Raw genomic sequence first — 19,434 nt, 5'->3', positions numbered from 1 at the left:
CCCCCCTCAACTCAATCTAGTATAGTTTCATTTTGTGCAATCTAATTCACACCTTCAGAAAACAGCCCATAGAGTTATTTTATTAGTTTAAATCACAACACAAGGACTAGCGCAGCCATGTCATCAGGGACACAATACATGCTACATGTACAACATAATCATTTAGTTTACATGGTTGCCATTGTTTACATTTGGTATCTCAGTTTTTTTCAGTACAAACATTTCTGGGCAAATATGTTCATGGAAAGTTTTAGATGACAGCCTAATCTCTTGAGGAATCGTGATGGATTTGGTCTTGGCATTGCAGGTCAATTTGAATATGATTAGCATAACTTCTCCCAAATATGCAGATGACATGTGAAACAAAATGGGTAGTTAGTTACTAAATTGTAATAGTGATTTATACAAGCAGGGTCTACTTTAAACTAATATGTACAGGGGAATTATTAAATATTATCCAGTCAGGCTGGGGTCTTACAGCCTGGTCCCAGGTCTGTTTGTGCCATCTTGCCAACTCCTATGTTGTGCCGTTACAATAACCAATAGGAGTTGTAAACCCGCACAAACCAATCTGGGATTAGGCTAGGTGTCCGAGGCTATTTCCAAGCTGGTGTCTTGCGTGGATGATAGAATACACTGCACCTGAAAAGGAAGAAGCTACTGTACAGTTTGCTTCAGTATGTGAGAGAGGAATAAAAAAGTAGAAAAATTCGAACAATAAAGAGCAGCGTATTGTTAGGTACACTTTGGGCAAACTGTATAGCCTACCAAAACACATGGCTTAAGGGGTTTAGTCCTCTTGGCTTGGTTCATTAGGAATGGCATTCACTAGTTCCTTTAAGACATTGTTTTTAAACACTAATTTTTTAAACTGAGAGAGACAAAACAGTATGAGGTTATACTGATCGATGTTTAACACAATGTTATACTGGCCTTAGTTATTTTTTTCTTTACACCTATGAGTGGTATTAATAAACTCATGACAGGAACTTCGTCGAATTCAGCACATTGATATGCAACCTGTATCTTCATTGAAGAAATGGTGTGATGACATAGGACTAAAACTAATTGGACCAATAGTAGGTAGGATAAAATACACTTAAAACCTCTTCATTGTTAAAGGGCTGAGATTCATTTTCAGATAGCTTTTTATATTACAACCTCTCATTGGTTATGACTCACAGGGTATAATTCCCCTGACAATACTGATGCTTTTATTTCAATTTATTTCATTTCTTTTAGACAAATATTTTTGTTGACTATTGGTTTTGTCATTGTTAAATATGCCACATTCAATATCTCCTCATTCCTAAATAGAGATGCAACAGGGATTTCTTAGCATCATAACTATTATTATCTACAAGTTTCATGCTCCCACAGGTACGGCAGTCAAAAAGAATGTCATGACCAAACACAAAAAATACATCCCATACATCAATACTTGTAGAAGGATCTATACGGTAATATGATTTTTCCTATTAAATTATTATTATATGTTATGTTTAACTAACTGCAATTCATTAATAAGGCTTTGTCTTCATTATTCTAATAGAATGCAAAATTAAGGAGATTATTTTTAAGGCGAAACCTAAAGGCATGCAAATGAACTACATTTATTTTTTCACCGACAGTACAAGCACGTTTGGAAGGAAACGTTTGTGATGAATAGGCTACTAATCCATCTCTTCATCTATCCAAATCTAATCTTTTATAAGAATGGATACATGGTTTATCAGAAACAGTTACGTTACCATAGGAATTTGGTTTGGTTGACATTACTCAATATATGAAACACATAGCTAGTGTCAGTAAACTCAGAACAATAAGTAGTAGCGTAATTCAACATAGCACATCACTGATGCTAAAGCGCCAGTGGATTGAGACGGTATCTATGGAAAATACATTGCACACTTTACATTTTGGCAGTTGATTTTAAATCATTTAAATAATATTTATATATCTCTAAATATATTTGTGCGTGGTGTGAATATGTAGTGAGTGTGTGGTGATGCGTGTGTATCTTTGTGGGGTGTGTCTCAGTAGGTGTGTGTGTATATGTAAATATTTTATAGCAAATTAACATTCTCATGCACACAAGTGTTTCAAACACAAGAAGCAAATCCATTGAAAGGTAGTCCAAGCAATATTTTTTTTCAGTGGAAATAGCTGCAAACTGAATGGAACATGAATCTTCTGTGCAGTCCGTGGTGGTTCTCAATCCTCCCTCTCCTCTATTTCTGCAGGTCACACTGCAGGAGTAATACAATGGAAGGGTCGCTCTTTGCTGCCTCTTTGAACTCGTCCAGTGATATCTGGTCGTCGTTGTTCTTATCCATCTTGCTGAAGATCTTGTCCACTCGCTGCTGGGGCGTCAGGCCGTCCTCATTCATCTTCATCATGATCACAGTCCCCACCATTTTGTAGATGGCCTTAACAGAGGGGGAGAAATGATAGTTCAGTCATTGTTTACTTAAGTTGAGACATTTATAGGTCAAACACGCTCTCTGAAAAACCCAACCAGATTAGTATTCAAGGCACACAAGAGGGCATTTGGGGCTAGAGGAGAAAATGTCAAAGATTCAGAAGGTAAAGAGTAGGGCCGGGACAATACTCCTTAGTATCTTGGCAAGGAAACAAAACAGCCCGAATGTTGGAAACAAACATCTTTATGTTGTTGTCCTCCAGTCACATGTATTTATTTTCTAAGCCATAGAAACACAATGTTTTACATACAGCAGGTTTTTAAAGGACCAAAGAGTTTGGTCTACTTCATGTTTTTATTTTTGCCATGGAAAACATATTGCGATATTGGTATTGTCCCAGCCCTAGTAAAGAGTAAACCCTGGCCATAAATTGGAGAACAAAAATATATATTTTTGATACTAATTTCCATGAATAATATCTCAACACTAATATGACATGAATGGCCTAAATGGCACACTATTCCCTATAAAGTGCACTACTTTTACAGAATAGGGTGCCATTTGCCACTGAGCATATGATTCATGATTAATCTCTATGGGCTGAACTCTGAACTTTACCTCGATGATCTCCAGCATCTCCACCCGTGTGATCTTGCCGTCTCCGTCCAGGTCGTACATGTTGAAGGCCCAGTTGAGTTTCTGTTCGAAGCTGCCTCGCGATGTGATGGACAGGGCACAGATGAACTCTCTGAAGTCGATGGTGCCATCTCCGTTCTTATCAAAGGTCCTGAACGCATGCTGGGCAAACTTTGATGCATCTCCGTACGGGAAAAACTGAAAGAGAGAATGAAAACAGAAGAGATCCCATTTGAATTAGTTAGAAGGTGAACCCTGGCTTATAGACAGCATAATCAATCATTCAAGACAATATCACATGTAGCTGGCTATACCTTTGATACACAGGAGGCTGGTGGGAGGAGCTATAGGAGGATGGGTTCATTGTAAAGACTGGAATAGAATAGTTGGAACGGTACCGTGTGTGTGCATGCAACTCTGATTGTGTGTCTGACGCTCAGTGTGTATGATACCAGCCCTGCAGCATATTGTTGAGATCCAGCAGAGGACTGCAATGCAGACCTAAGCTTTGTAGTCAGTCTGAGAGAGAGAGAGGAGGAGAGCTGAGGAGAGGAGAAAAGTGGAGAGGAGACAGGGAGAGGGAGAGAGAGGTGAGAGGCAAGGCTAATAGAAAAAGGAGAAGAGGAGTGAGAGGAGAGGAGGGAGCAGGGAGAATCCTCCATTCATCAGAGGGAACATTGTGGTGTTTTAACATGATTAAGCTCTCAAAAGGGCTCATGGCTCCAAAATGGCACAGCGGTCTAAGGCACTGCATCTCAGTGCTTCAGGCGTCACTACAGACCCTGGTTTGATTCCAGGCTGCACACAATTGGCCCAGCGTCGTCTGGGTTCGGGTTTGGCCGAGGGTAGGCCGTCATTGTAAATAAGAATTTGTTCTTAACTGACTTGCCCAGTTAAATAAAGGTTAAAAAATATAATAAATAAAAGGCAGCCATTTCCAGCCATTAACTTTAAACAGAGCCTTTCTACTTTAGAGCAGTGGTCTGACTTTTCTTAAGGATATATTTTTTGTTTTGATTCCACTTTTTTCTCCAGAAAAAATAACTGTTGTGTCACGTTCTGACCTTTATTTCCTTTGTTTTGTCTTTATTTAGTATGGTCAGGCGTGAGTTGGGGTGGGCAGTCTATGTTTGTGTTTCTATGTTTTTTCTATTTCTGTGTTAGGCCTGATATGGTTCTCAATCAGAGGCAGCTGTTTATCATTGTCCCTGATTGAGAACCATATTTAGGTAGCCTGGGTTTCACTGTTGGTTTGTGGGTGTTTGTTTCCTGTGTCAGTGTTTGTGCCACACAGGACTGTTTTGTTCATATTCACTTTGTTATTTTGTATTCTGTCGTGTTCAGTTTAACTATTAAAACATGGACACTTACCACGCTGCGTTTTGGTCCGATCCTTGTTACACCTCTTCAGACAAAGAAGAGGAAATCTGTCGTTACAGAAACACCCACCACAAAAGGACCAAGCGGCATGGTAACGGGCAACAGCAGCAGCGAACCCAAGACTCCTGGACTTGGGAGGAAATTCTAGACGGGGGAGGACCCTGGGCACAGCCAGGGGAACATCGCCGCCCCAAAGCAGAGCTGGAGGCAGCAAAGGCAGAGAGGCGCTGGTATGAGGAGGCAGCACGGCGGTGCGGTTGGAGGCCCGAGAGTCAAATTATTGGGGGGGGGCACACATGGAGTGTGGCAAAGCCAGGTAGGAGACCTGCGCCAACTTCCTGTGCTTACCAGAGAGAGGGACCGGGCAGGCACCGTGTTATGCGGTGGAGCGCACAGTTTCCCCAGTGCATGTGCATAGCCCGGTGCGGTACATTCCAGCTCCTCGTATCGGCCGGGCTAGAGTGGGCATTGGTCTCCAGTGCGTCTCCTCGGCATACATGGCACCAGCCTTACGCATGGTGTCCCCGGTTCGCCAGCACAGCCCAGTGCGGGCTATTCTACCTCGCCTCACTGGCCTGGCTACAGGGAGCATACAACCAGGTAAGGTTAGGCAGGCTCGGTGCTCAAGAGCTCCAGTGCGCCTACACGGTCCGGTCTATCCAGTGCCATCTCCACGAACCAGCCCTCCGGTGGCAGCTCCCCGCACCAGGCTGTCTCTCCGTTTTCTGCCTACAGGGTCTCCCGTCTGTCCAGCGCTGCCAGAGACTCCAGTCTGTCCTGAGCTGCCAGAGTCTCCTGTCTGTCCGGAGCTGCTAGAGTCTCCCGTCTGTCCGGAGCTGCTAGAGTCTCCCGTCTGTCCGGAGCTGCTAGAGTCTCCCGTCTGTCCGGAGCTGCTAGAGTCTCCCGTCTGTCCGGAGCTGCTAGAGTCTCCCGTCTGTCCGGAGCTGCTAGAGCCGCCAGCCAGCCAGCCAGGAGCTGCCAGAGCCGCCAGCCAGCCAGGCTATGGTAGAATAGCCCTTCACTCCTTAGCTGCTGGAGTGTCCCGCCTATTCGGGACCCATTTCTATGGTCCCCAGTCCAAGGTCGGTGGCGAGGGTCGCCGCTTTAAAGAGGCCACGGAGGCGGGCGACGAGGCGCACTAGAACTATGGTGAAGTGGGGTCCACGTCCCGCGCCAGAACCGCCACCGCGGACAGACACCCAACCAGACCCTCCCCTATAGGTTCAGGTTTTGCGGCCGGAGTCCGCACCTTTGGGGGGGGGGTACTGTCACGGTCTGACCTTTATTTCCTTTGTTTTGTCTTTATTTAGTATGGTCAGGGCGTGAGTTGGGGTGGGCAGTCTGTTTGTGTTTATATGTTTATTCTATTTCTGTGTTTGCCCTGTTTATCGTTGTCCCTGATTGAGAACCATATTTAGGTAGCCTGGGTTTCACTGTTGGTCTGTGGGTGTTTGTTTCCTGTGTCAGTGTTTGTGCCACACGGGACTGTTTAGTTTATATTCACTTTGTTATTTTGTATTCTGTCGTGTTCAGTTTATACTATTAAAACATGGACACTTACCACGCTGCGTTTTGGTCCGATCCTTGCTACACCTCTTCAGACGAAGATGAGAATCTGTTGTTACAGAAACACCCACCACAAAAGGACCAAGCGGCGTGGTAACGGGCAACAGCAGCAGCGAACCCAAGACTCCTGGACTTGGGAGGAAATTCTAGACGGGTGAGGACCCTGGGCACAGCCAGGGGAACATCGCCGCCCCAAAGCAGAGCTACAAAAGGCCTTTAATCTGTTAAATGCACTGATAAAACAGACTCTTAAATTGACAGCTAAGATATTTTATGTAAAAAAAATGCTACCACTCCGCGAATGGTGGTTTGGTGGTCCCCGGAACAAAAAAGGTTGGTCTGAAGTGGCTACCCACTAGGTATTGTCAAAAGTAGTGCACTTCAAAGGGAATAGGTTGCCAATTGAGATGCACACCTTGAGTGTTCCTCCCGCTAAGCTCATAGTCAGTGGTGTAGTGGAGGGTAAACAGTTTACCCACCTTTTGCAGAAAAATGAATTAAAAGTATTGGGAGTGTTACTTTTTTCACCGCAACCGGTGAGTTTACACACGTTTTTACCACTACTTCACTGTGCTACCGACTCAGTGGTCTTGTGGTTAGAGCATCCGCCCTGAGATTAGAAGGTTGTAAATTCAATCCCTGGCCTAGTCATACCAAAAATGGGACCTGATGCATCTCCGTTTGGCACTCCAAGCTATTGATAGATTGGGGGTTAAGCCCTGTGACAGGCTAGTGTCCTGTCCAGGGTGTGTACATCAAGCTGCCTCATGCTACAGAAACAGGAGATAGGCTCCTGCCCTATGAGCCTCTAAGGCTTGTGCAAGGCTATTTAGATCACTGCACCCAGTGATAAACAAAATACTTTAGCAGTAATATAATTGATAATTCTGCCTAAATCTTAGTGCATATTTCCAGAATTGTTATTATCACGTCACATTTCAAGGACATCATCGTCAATACAACATTCATTTGTTCATCTGTTTTAGGGAGGATGATGTCCCTAAATTCAAAAGTTCTTTACTACACTGGGATCAGCAACAACAAAGAAATCCCAGGACAAAGACATATCTGATATGGGCAGAAAGCTTAAATTCTTTTATTTTACCTTTATTTAACCAGGCAAGTCAGTTAAGAACAAATTCTTATTTTCAATGACGGGCTAGGAACAGTGGGTTAACTGCCTGTTCAGGGGCAGAACGACAGATTTGTACCTTGTCAGCTCGGGGGTTTGAACTTGTAACCTTCCGGTTACTAGTCCAATGCTCTAACCACTAGGCTACCCTAACTGCACTGTCAAATTTGCAGTAGCTATTACAGTGAAAGAATGCCATGCTATTGTTTGAGGAGAGTGCACAATTATGAACTTGAAAATGTATTAATAGACTAATTAGGCACATTTGGGCAGTCTTGATACAACATTTTCAACATATATGCAATGGTTCATTGGATCAGTCTAAAACTTTTGCATACACTCCTGCCATCTAGTGGCCAAAACCTAAATTGCATCTGGAATAATACATTATGCGCTTTCTCTTGCATTTCAAAGGTGATGGTACAACAATGAAAAATACATTATTTTTATTATCTTTTACCAGATCTAATGTGTTATATTCTCCTACATTCATTTCACATTTCCACAAACTTCCACACATTTCCACAAACTTCAAAGTGTTCCCTTTCAAATGGTATCAAGAATATGCAGGCAGTTAGATTTGGGTATGTAATTTTAGGTGACAATTTAAAAAAAGGGTTGGATCCATAAGAGGATTTATTAACTTCTACATAGTTAACTGAAACCTTTCTTGTTGAGTGCTGAATAAAACAAACATTCCCCAAATTCCCTGTTTTTTCAGAAATCCTGATTGGAAGATTCTGTATTTCATTCTTAATTCCAAGAACCTTCAAACCTGGATTTTTTTTTGTTGCAACCCTAACACTGAACCATATCCCTATTCCTGGACTTACTTTAGGCTGTGGTTCAAATAGTGCATCCATAAGCAATACACAGATGGACAGGGTAGAGGCTAATGGGCTACAAAGAAACACTATGTAGAATATGATGAGTTTCTGTAATCTAGATGGGAGGTTGTGGTTTGGTTGGGTTTTCCAGGGGACCAGGCTAATTCATTAGAGCAGACCTTCCACTTGCCCTATCTGATAGCAGGAGTAGAGGTGTTGGGGAGCCCTGCTCAACTCTCAAAACACATACAACACAATGGGATGTGCTACTGCCAGACTAATCACTTCAGATCTAATTGTTGTGAAAATGTTGCTTTGGTGTGTGGCACTGCCAGGATGTAATGCACACTGTGATGCAGCATGCACAAATGCAAAGTGACTCCCTCACAGGGCTGGCCCTGCTGCTCCATATAGCCTGGCACTGTCTGGCTGTTCCTGTTCAGCACATGTCCCTAATCAGTGCCTGTCCTTGTTCCAGTACCTGTCCCTGTTCAGTACCTGTTCCTGTTCATCACCTGTCCCTGTTCAGTACCTGTCCCTGTTCAGTACCTGTTCCTGTTCATAACCTGTCCCTGTTCATCACCTGTCCCTGTTCATCACCTGTCCCTGTTCAGCACCTGTCCCTGTTCAGTACCTGTCCCTGTTCAGTACCTGTTCCTGTTCATAACCTGTCCCTGTTCAGCACCTGTCCCTGTTCATTACCTGTTCCAGTACCTGTCCCTGTTCAGTACCTGTCCCTGTTCAGTACCTGTCCCTGTTCAGTATCTGTTCCTGTTCAGCACCTGTCCAGTACCCTACCCTGTCCAGTACATGTCCCTGTTCAGTATCTGTTCCTGTTCAGCACCTGTCCAGTACCTTACCTTGTCCAGTACATGTCCCTGTTCAGTATCTGTTCCCGTTCAGCACCTGTCCCTGTTCAGTATCTGTTCCCGTTCAGCACCTGTCCCTGTTCAGTACCTGTTCCTGTTCAGTACCTGTTCCTATTCATCACTTGTCCCTGCTCAGTACCTGTTCCTGTTCATTACCTGTCCCTGTTCAGTACCTGTTCCTGTTCATTACCTGTCCCTGTTCAGTACCTGTTCCTGTTCATCAACTGTCCCTGTTCAGTACCTGTCCCTGTTCAGTATCTGTTCCTGTTCAGCACCTGTCCAGTACCTACTCTGTCCAGTAAATGTCCCTGTTCAGTACCTGTCCCTGTTCATCACCTGTCCCTGATCAGTACCTGTCCCTGTTCAGTAACTGTTCCTGTTCAGTCAGGAGGGTCAGGACAGTAGAAAGGGAAAGAAAGACCTGCAGAAGTGGAGAGAGAGGGGCAGGGAGATAGAGAGAGCCAGAGATAGCAACACATAAATAGAGAGATGGAGAGGGTAAGATAGAGAGTAGAGGGAGAGAGAAAGAGAGGGAGAGGGAGAAGAGAGACTGCATCTCCTGCTGATTATTCCTCCCTGAGAATATATCCAGTTATGAAACACCTATGATTTTTTTTAATTTTTTTTATTTAATAAATGATTGCTAAATGACTAAAACCTAAACGTAAAATGTGAAAGCTCTAGAGAGATGTGGGCCAGGACAATTGGACTGACTGACTGTGAAACGTCTCCTTTTAAGCCCTAATTTACCTGGTCCTTTCCATTCCTGTCCTTATCTGATATGGAGGCTATGCATTGGTTAAAAACCAAGACAGAAAAAAGAGCAATACTGTACATGGAGAATTAGTAGTGGCAGGTATTGGTCATAGTAGCCTAGTAGTGGCAAGTACTGGTCATAGTAGCCTGGTAGTGGCAAGTACTGGTCATAGTAGCCTAGTAGTGGCAAGTACTGGTCATAGTAGCCTGGTAGTGGCAGGTACTGGTCATAGTAGCCTAGTAGTGGCAAGTACTGGTCATAGTAGCCTGGTAGTGGCAGGTACTGGTCATAGTAGCCTGGAATTGAAACTGATATGCTCAGTTTCATAATTGTTAACAGAGCACATAGCACTGTGAATATTATAACAGCCCATTTTCGCTTAACAGCGTGATGATGACCCAACACACACAATGTCTCTATGAATTACCAGTTAATATCCCCTGATAACGGACAGCTCATTAGAAAATAGCCATAACCTATATTTTATCACCACCATATTTTACAGTAGGTGTGGGTTTCTTTTCTGCTTCTGCTTACCCCTCTAGCACTGAGATGCAGTGCCTTAGACCGCTGAACCAGGGTTTGTAGTGACCCCTCTAGCACTGAGATGCAGTGCCTTAGACCGCTGAAACAGGGTTTGTAGTGACCCCTCTAGCACTGAGATGCAGTGCCTTAGGGGGTTTGTAGTGACCCCTCTAGCACTGAGATGCAGTGCCTTAGACCGCTGAACCAGGGTTTGTAGTGACCCCTCTAGCACTGAGATGCAGTGCCTTAGACCGCTGAACCAGGGTTTGTAGTGACCCCTCTAGCACTGAGATGCAGTGCCTTAGACCGCTGAACCAGGGTTTGTAGTGACCCCTCTAGCACTGAGATGCAGTGCCTTAGACCGCTGAAACAGGGTTTGTAGTGACCCCTCTAGCACTGAGATGCAGTGCCTTAGACCGCTGAACCAGGGTTTGTAGTGACCCCTCTAGCACTGAGATGCAGTGCCTTAGACCGCTGAACCAGGGTTTGTAGTGACCCCTCTAGCACTGAGATGCAGTGCCTTAGACCGCTGAACCAGGGTTTGTAGTGACCCCTCTAGCACTGAGATGCAGTGCCTTAGACCGCTGAAACAGGGTTTGTAGTGACCCCTCTAGCACTGAGATGCAGTGCCTTAGACCGCTGAACCAGGGTTTGTAGTGACCCCTCTAGCACTGAGATGCAGTGCCTTAGACCGCTGAACCAGGGTTTGTAGTGACCCCTCTAGCACTGAGATGCAGTGCCTTAGACCGCTGAACCAGGGTTTGTAGTGACCCCTCTAGCACTGAGATGCAGTGCCTTAGACCGCTGAACCAGGGTTTGTAGTGACCCCTCTAGCACTGAGATGCAGTGCCTTAGACCCTCAGAAGCAGGGTCTGTAGTGACCCCTCTAGCACTGAGATGCAGTGCCTTAGACCACTGAACCAGGGTTTGTAGTGACCCCTCTAGCACTGAGATGCAGTGCCTTAGACCGCTGAACCAGGATTTGTAGTGACCCCTCTAGCACTGAGATGCAGTGCCTTAGACCGCTGAAACAGGGTCTGTAGTGACCCCTGTAGCACTGAGATGCAGTGCCTTAGACCGCTGCGCCACAACCAACAAATGTAAACACCTGGAATTTCCTAAACGGCACTGGCACTTGGATCGGAACCGATGCTTTGGGCAGATGACATGAAAAAATATTTTATATTTTATATTTTCGGCCACCAGTGGTGGGTTTGGCATCGAAATGAGAATGCATGAGCAGAAAAGAAACCCATACCTACTTTTTGGGGGATTTTTGATGTTATGGGGCTATTTTGTTTCCACTGGTCGTGTGGCCCTTGTTATTAAGGTCAACGGCATCATGAACTATCCAGTATCAAGATAATTTGGTTGAAAACTTGGTTGCCTCTACCAGAAGGCTGAAAACGCAAGTGAATCTTCCAGCAAGACAATAACCCCAAGCACTAATCAAAATCCACATAGAAATGGTTAATTGGCCACATAATCAACATTTTGCAATGGCCATCTCAGTCTCTGGACTTGAAACCCATTGAAAACCTGTGGTTTGAATTGAAGAGGGCAGTCCATAAGCACAGATGAAGGATATCAAGGATCTGGAAGGATTCTGTATGGAGTAACGATCTAAGATCCCTCCCAATGTGTTCTCCAATCTCATAAAACATTTGAGAAAAGGCTCAGGGTCGTTATCCTTGCAAGGTGAGGTATTGAAAGGCATTGAAAACAGAGATGTAAATCTTGACCTCTACCTTTTTGATAAAAGAAATGTATTACTTGTTAGACTAAATATCTTTCTCTGACCAATTGTATTAGTATGAAATAATATAATCTCCCCAAAAATTTGAACAACATAGCTCAGTATTTGAATGATTTATTTTATAAAGTCTGGAGAGTTTGGAATCTGATTGATTGATTGCTTCTGTGGACAGGTGTCTTGTATACAGGTAACACACTGAGATTAGGAGCACTCCCTTTAAGAGTGTGCTCCTAATCTCAGCTCGTTACCTGTATAAAAGACACCAGGGAGCCAGAAATCTTTCTGATTGAGAGGGGGTCAAGTACTTATTTCCCTCATTAAAATGCAAATCAATTTATAACATTTTTGACATGCATTTTTCTGGATTTTTGTTGTTGTTATTCTGTCTCTCACTGTTCAAATAAACCTACCATTAAAATTATAGACGGATCATTTCTTTGTCAGTGGGCAAATGTACAAAATCAGCAGGGGATCAAATAATTTTTCCCCTCACTGTATAGACCCAAGCTCAGGCAGACACAGCTGGCCTAGTAAACGCGGATGTCAGTGGGGTAGAGAGGAATAGAGCACAGGTGAACAACGCCAGAAGCACAGCCAAGGGATGGAGAGAGACTGGAACAGGAAAGAGGGTGAGAGAGAGATGATCTATTTCACTTCCTTTGGCAATGTAAACATATGCTCCCCATGCCAATAAAGCCCTTTAAATTGAATTAAATTGAGAAAGCGATAGACAGATAGAGAGAGGGATAAAGAAAGAGAGAACTGCAGAGAGAGAGAGAGAGATGCAGAGACCTCGCTCGCTGTGGCCACATTAACTATGCAGTCACACTCATAATGGAGGCCATTTCACACTCTCATAACAGTAGTGGCCATGATCAGGCTCTGGATGGAACAAGGCTTATACAAGCAGAATGACAACAACCCTGTCTGTGGTAAATCACTCTACTCTCTGAGACATTATTTCTCTTAACAATGATAACAGGAGAACAAGTCAGAATAAAAGCTTTCACTGTAGCCTACATAATCTGAAACAGTTAGGATATCTTTCAAACAGCTATATTGTTATTTTAGTGACATGCTAACTGGAAGTGGATGAAAGGTAGAGACTGGGTGGATACCATCATAAGACCATGGCCATTACTATGCAACAACATAAACATCCATGGAGACTTCCCATAGGGAATAGGGTGCTATAACACAACAACATAAACATCCATGGAGACTTCCCATAGGGAATAGGGTGCTATAACACAACAACATAAACATCCATGGAGACTTCCCAAAGGGAATAGTGTGCTATTTGCGACGGAACCCTGGGCTGGATGGCCTGCCATCTCGCTAGTCTCTGCTCTAAACATGGCATGCTGAGTGACAACGCACATAGGACAACCAATAATGCCTGGGCCGGACGGGTGCTATGGCGACTCTCTCTGTCTCTGTGACACAACATTTTCCACTGGCAGTATGTCACATGGAGACATGGAGAGGAAGAGCATGTTTGTGCTAGAGGCTAGCCTTGGATGGGCCAGTGATATACAGCTAAATTAATGGAGTTGTAACCTGCATCTTTCATCAAAGAAACAGTTTTCCACAACACTTATTAATCACTTATTGATTAAAAAAATATTTAAAAAATAAAGAAATCAAATCAAATCAACTTTTATTGGTCACACTCACATGGTTAGCAGATGTTAATGCGAGTGTAGCGAAATGCTTGTGCTTCTAGTTCCGACAATGCAGTAATAACCAACGAGTAATCTAACTAACAATTCCACAACTACTACCTTATACACACAAGTGTAAAGGGATAAAGAATATGTACATAAAGATATATGAATGAGTGATGGTACAGAACGGCATAGGCAAGATGCGGTAGATGGTATAGAGTACAGTATATACATATGAGATAAGTAATGTAGGGTATATAAACATAAAGTGGCATAGTTTAAAGTGGCTAGTGATACATATATTACATAAAGATGGCAAGATGCAATAGATGATATAGAGTACAGTATATACATATACATATGAGATGAGTAATGTAGGGTATGTAAACATTATATTAAGTGGCATTTTTTTAAAGTGGCTAGTGATACATTTTTTACATTAATTTCCATCCATTTCCATTATTAAAGTGGCTGGAGTTGAGTCAGTATGTTGGCAGCAGCCACTCAATGTTAGTGGTGGCTGTTTAACAGTCTGATGGCCTTGAGATAGAAGCTGTTTTTCAGTCTCTCGGTCCCTGCTTTGATGCACCTGTACTGACCTCGCCTTCTGGATGATAGCGGGGTGAACAGGCAGTGGCTCGGGTGGTTGTTGTCCTTGATGATCTTTATGGCCTTCCTGTGACATCGGGTGGTGTAGGTGTCCTGGAGGGCAGGTAGTTTGCCCCCGGTGATGCGTTGTGCAGACCTCACTACCCTCTGGAGAGCCTTATGGTTGCGGGCGGAGCAGTTGCCGTACCAGGCGGTGATACAGCCCGACAGGATGCTCTCGATTGTGCATCTGTAGAAATTTGTGAGTGCTTTTGGTGACAAGCCAAATTTCTTTAGCCTCCTGAGGTTGAAGAAGTGCTGCTGCGCCTTCTTCACCACGCTGTCTGTGTGGGTGGACCAATTCAGTTTGTCCGTGATGTGTATGCCGAGGAACTTAAAACCCACTACCCTCTCCACTACTGTCCCGTCGATGTGGATAGGGGGGTGCTCCCTCTGCTGTTTCCTGAACAGATCGGTAACTGTCACACAAAATCCTGACATTGAGTCTACAGGGAAGAGTACAGAAGTCGAGGTTGTCATGAAACAAATCCTTCACTGAAAGTACAGAGTCATCAATAGATGCCTTGTCCCTTCCAAATAAGCCTACTAGCATACTACAATAGAATGAATCACCTGCAGGTATTCCCAAACTGGGGTACGTGCAATGCCGTCGGGGGTACGCCAAATAAAAATGTGATTTGCATTTTTTTTTTTTAAGATATCATTTTTTCTTCACATTTTCAAACAGTCCATTTATATTTTCCAACGGGGCTATAGTGCACTGGTTATCAAGGGGCAAAGTATTGACACGTTCTCTTTAATTGAGAGAAGAGGTTAAAAGTTTTTTTTACTGACCATAATTTTCACTTGTCTGACCGCTTGCATGATGACGAGTTTCTCACACGACTGGCCTATCTGGGTGATGTTTTTTCTCGCCTGAATGATATGAATTTAGGATTACAGGGACTCTCTGCAACTATATTCATGGTGCGGAACAAAATTGAGGCTATGATTAAGAAGTTGGTGCTCTTCTCTGTTTCCATTAACAAGGACAACACACAGGTCTTTCCATCATTGCATGATTTTTTTGTGTGCAAATGAAGTCAAGCTTATGGACAATGTCAAATGTGATATAGCGAAGCACCTGAGTGAGTTGGGTGTGCAATTACGCAGGTACTTTCCCAAAACGGATAACACAAACAACTGAATTCGTTATCCCCTTCATGCCCTGCCTGCAGTCCACTTACCGATATCTGAACAAGAGAGCATCATCAAAATTGCAACAAGAGGTTCTGGGAAAATGTAATTTAATCAGAAGCCACTGACAGATTTCTGGATTGGGCTGCGCTCAGAGTATCCTCCCTTGGCAAATTAGGCTGTTAAGACATTGATGCCCTTTGCAACCACATACCTATGTGAGAGTGGATTCTCGTTCCTCAATAGCATGAAAACTAAATACAGGCACAGACTGCGTGTGGAAAATTATTTAAGACTGAGACTCTCTCCAATACAACATTGCAGAGTTATGTGCATCCATTCAAGCACACCCTTCTCATTAACCTGTGGTGAGTTATTCACTATTTTCGATGTTTTACATGTAAGATGGTTCAATAAAGAGCTAAATTATTGATTATTATTCTATTATTACTTGTGCCCTGGTCCTAAAAGAGCTCTTCGTCACCCGCCACGAGCCGGGTTGTGACAAAAACTCACGCTCATTCTTATGTTTAATTAATGTATTGTATAGTGTGTGGCAGGCTTATGTGTAACAGTACAACTTTAGACCGTCCCCTCGCCCATACCCGGGCGCGAAACAGGGACCCTCTGCACACATCAACAACAGTCACCCACGAAGCATCGTTACCCATCGCTCCACAAAAGCCGCGGCCCTTGCAGAGCAAGGGGAACTACTACTCAAGGTCTCAGAGCAAGTGACGTCACCGATTGAAACGCTATTTAGCGCGAACACCGCTAACTAGCTAGCCATTTCACATCCGTTACACTTCCAATGATGGCAAAAAACAACACGCAGCTGGAGGTTGAATGTTTGAAGGGGTACGGGACTAAACACATTTTGGGAACCACTGATCTAATACATTACAAGTCGTTGCTATAAACCCATTGGCAGACTACGACAGCATTACAAGGCATTGACATAAGCCCAAGTTGAACTCTTACCACTGTTGCATTATGAGAACCGTGACACTAAACAAGACAGTGAGAGAAAGACTTTGTTTTTGATAAAGACATGAATCATGCATGAATAAGGATTTGTGTTTTATGCAAGTTCTCCAACTACAAAAGATACAGTTGGCCTATTTTCAGACCCTGACAGCACACAAGAAGCAGACCTTGAGTAGAAAAGCAGACAGAGGTGGCAGGGAGAGGGAGCTGTCAGCATTTTACTGCAATTGGCTGTTGGCAGGGAGCTGTTAGCATGTTACTGCATATAGCTGTTGGCAGGGAGAGGGAGTTGTCAGCATGTTACTGCATATGGCTGTTGGCAGGGAGCTGTTAGCATGTTACTGCATATAGCTGTTGGCAGGGAGAGGGAGTTGTCAGCATGTTACTGCATATGGCTGTTGGCAGGGAGAGGGAGCTGTTAGCATGTTACTATGTTAGCATGTTAGCATGTTATATAGCTGTTGGCAGGGAACAGTTAGCATGTTACTGCATATAGCTGTTGGCAGGGAGCTGTTTGCATGTTACTGCATATAGCTGTTGGCAGGGAGCTGTTTGCATGTTACTGCATATAGCTGTTGGCAGGGAGCTGTTAGCATGTTACTGCATATAGCTGTTGGCAGGGAGAGGGAACTGTTAGCATGTTACTGCATATAGCTGTTGGCAGGGGGACAGTTAGCATGTTACTGCATATAGCTGTTGGCAGGGAAGCATGTTACTGCATATAGCTGTTGGCAGGGAACAGTTAGCATGTTACTGGATATAGCTGTTGGCAGGGAACAGTTAGCATGTTACTGCATATAGCTGTTGGCAGGGAGCTGTTAACATGCTACTACATATTGCTGTTGGCAGGGAGAGGGAACTGTTAGCATGTTACTGCATATAGCTGTTGTCAGGAAGAGGGAGCTGTCAGCATGTTACTGCATATAGCTGTTGGCAGGGAGCTGTTAGCATATTACTGCATATAGCTGTTGGCAGGGAGAGGGAGCTGTTAGCATGTTACTGCATATAGCTGTTGGCAGGGAGAGGGAGCTGTTAGCATGTTACTGCATATAGCTGTTGGCAGGGAGAGGGAGCTGTTAGCATGTTACTGCATATAGCTGTTGGCAGGGAACAGCTTAGCATGTTACTGGATATAGCTGTTGGCAGGGAACAGTTAGCATGTTACTGCATATAGCTGTTGGCAGGGAACAGTTAGCATGTTACTGCATATAGCTGTTGGCAGGGAAGTTAGCATGTTACTGGATATAGCTGTTGGCAGGGAACAGTTAGCATGTTACTGCATATAGCTGTTGGCAGGGAACAGTTAACATGTTACTGCATATAGCTGTTGGCAGGGAGCTGTCAACATGTTACTGCATATTGCTGTTGGTAGGGGGAACTGTTAGCATGTTACTGCATATAGCTGTTGTCAGGAAGAGGGAGCTGTCAGCATGTTACTGCATATAGCTGTTGGCAGGGAGCTGTTAGCCATGTTACTGCATATGGCTGTTGGCAGGGAGAGGGAGCTGTTAGCATGTTACTACATATAGCTGTTGGCAGGGAGAGGGAGCTGTTAGCATGTTACTACATATAGCTGTTGGCAGGGAGAGGGAACTGTTAGCATGTTACTACATATAGCTGTTGGCAGGGAGAGGGAGCTGTTAGCATGTTACTACATATAGCTGTTGGCAGGGAGAGGGAGCTGTTAGCATGTTACTACATATAGCTGTTGGCAGGGAGAGGGAGCTGTTAGCATGTTACTACATATAGCTGTTGGCAGGGAGAGGGAACTGTTAGCATGTTACTACATATAGCTGTTGTCAGGAAGAGGGAGCTGTTAGCATGTTACTACATATAGCTGTTGGCAGGGAGAGGGAACTGTTAGCATGTTAATGCATATAGCTGTTAATCTTGGTTATGTCTCAAACGGCACCATATTGGGTGTCGCTATGGGCCCTGATCAAAGGAAGTGCACTATACAAGGACTAGAGTGCCATTTGAGACGCAACGCCTTGTCCTGCCAGCGCATCACTCACACAAAGACGCTGGCTTGTTCACAGAGCAGAAAGAGAGAGAGAGGGCTGCTGAGTACATGCATAATTCAGCATCCATCATTTGGATGTTTCAAGTTTTGTGTGACAGACTGACCGACCTACTGATGGGGGCTCTAAGATGCTTTCTGAATTCTTACATAAACGTCAGTGACATGCAAGGCAGAGAAAGGAGAGGGAGAGAGGAGAGAGAGAAGAGAGGAGAGAGAGGAGAGAGCTAAACTCAGGCAGCATAGCCAGCAAGCACCCTTCGGGACCCCAGTCTCAGTTATAAAACTCACGCACACAACCACACAGAGAGAGAGAAAGAGAGATGAGGCTACAGGGAAAGGGTTCACAGCAGTGCACCCACTCCCCAGTATCCACCATAATGGAAACATGAGAAAATACCAAACTAATTATGACAGATTATAGAAAAAAACTGTACACTACAGATATCCTCTAAAACAGCAGGGAGGATGGAAAGATAAGGTTGGAATTCTAACCACATTATGGTGTCAACAAACTGACTATCCCAAATGGCACGCTACTCCCTATATAGTTCACTCATTTTGACCAGGGAGCTGGTCAATGGTAGTGCACTACAGTATATAGTGAAGAGGGTTCAATTTGGATGCACTCTAAATGCCAGTATTATGCAAGTAACTTTTGTCCAAAGTCTCTTAGGATCATTCAGGTCTTGAAAAATGAGACACTGATTGTGAAAGCCTTCACGGGGGAAGTCACTAAATGAAAAAACACAGCCTTGTCAGATTATTTTATCAGTAATATTGCTTGTCTCTGTATTAACCAGCTAGTAAGTGAAGGTGTCTGTTTGTTTCAGCATTATGAAACAAAAGTGTTCAGCATAGCCCATGGGAGTAGGGTGAAGTTAGACGCTGATCTTGGATCAGTTTGGCATTTTCCCCACTAATGGTTAAAGTTAGGGTTGATCAGTAACTAGGAGAAACTTCACCCTGGTCATCATCTCGGCACAATACTGTCAGTGTGTTTATCAGCCAGCAGAGGGGGGCAGTGAGAGAGGAAGCAGAGGAAGGAGGGCCATCCAAAATGCCGGCATCCCTCCCTCTGACTCAGCTTTTAGTGGCTGTCAG

The 19,434-nt window shown here is 44.1% G+C and overlaps 1 protein-coding gene across 1 annotated transcript in view; it reads right to left on the bottom strand.

The window, feature by feature from the left end:
• Nucleotides 1–64: 64 nt before the first annotated feature.
• The window catches only part of LOC112217865 (visinin-like protein 1), a 38,248-nt gene continuing 18,878 nt past the window's right edge, over nt 65–19,434 (bottom strand). Inside the window, exons 3-4 of the mRNA XM_024378461.1 lie at nt 3,042–3,257; nt 65–2,429 (exon numbers count right to left, since the gene is read on the bottom strand). Coding sequence (XP_024234229.1) covers nt 2,232–2,429; nt 3,042–3,257 — 414 coding nt within the window. The 3' untranslated portion in view covers nt 65–2,231. The remainder of the gene's footprint in view (nt 2,430–3,041; nt 3,258–19,434) is intronic.

The sequence above is a fragment of the Oncorhynchus tshawytscha genome, linkage group LG18 (assembly GCF_018296145.1).
Source record: "Oncorhynchus tshawytscha isolate Ot180627B linkage group LG18, Otsh_v2.0, whole genome shotgun sequence".
NCBI lineage: Eukaryota > Metazoa > Chordata > Actinopteri > Salmoniformes > Salmonidae > Oncorhynchus > Oncorhynchus tshawytscha.
This window is presented reverse-complemented; position numbering and strand designations above follow the sequence as displayed.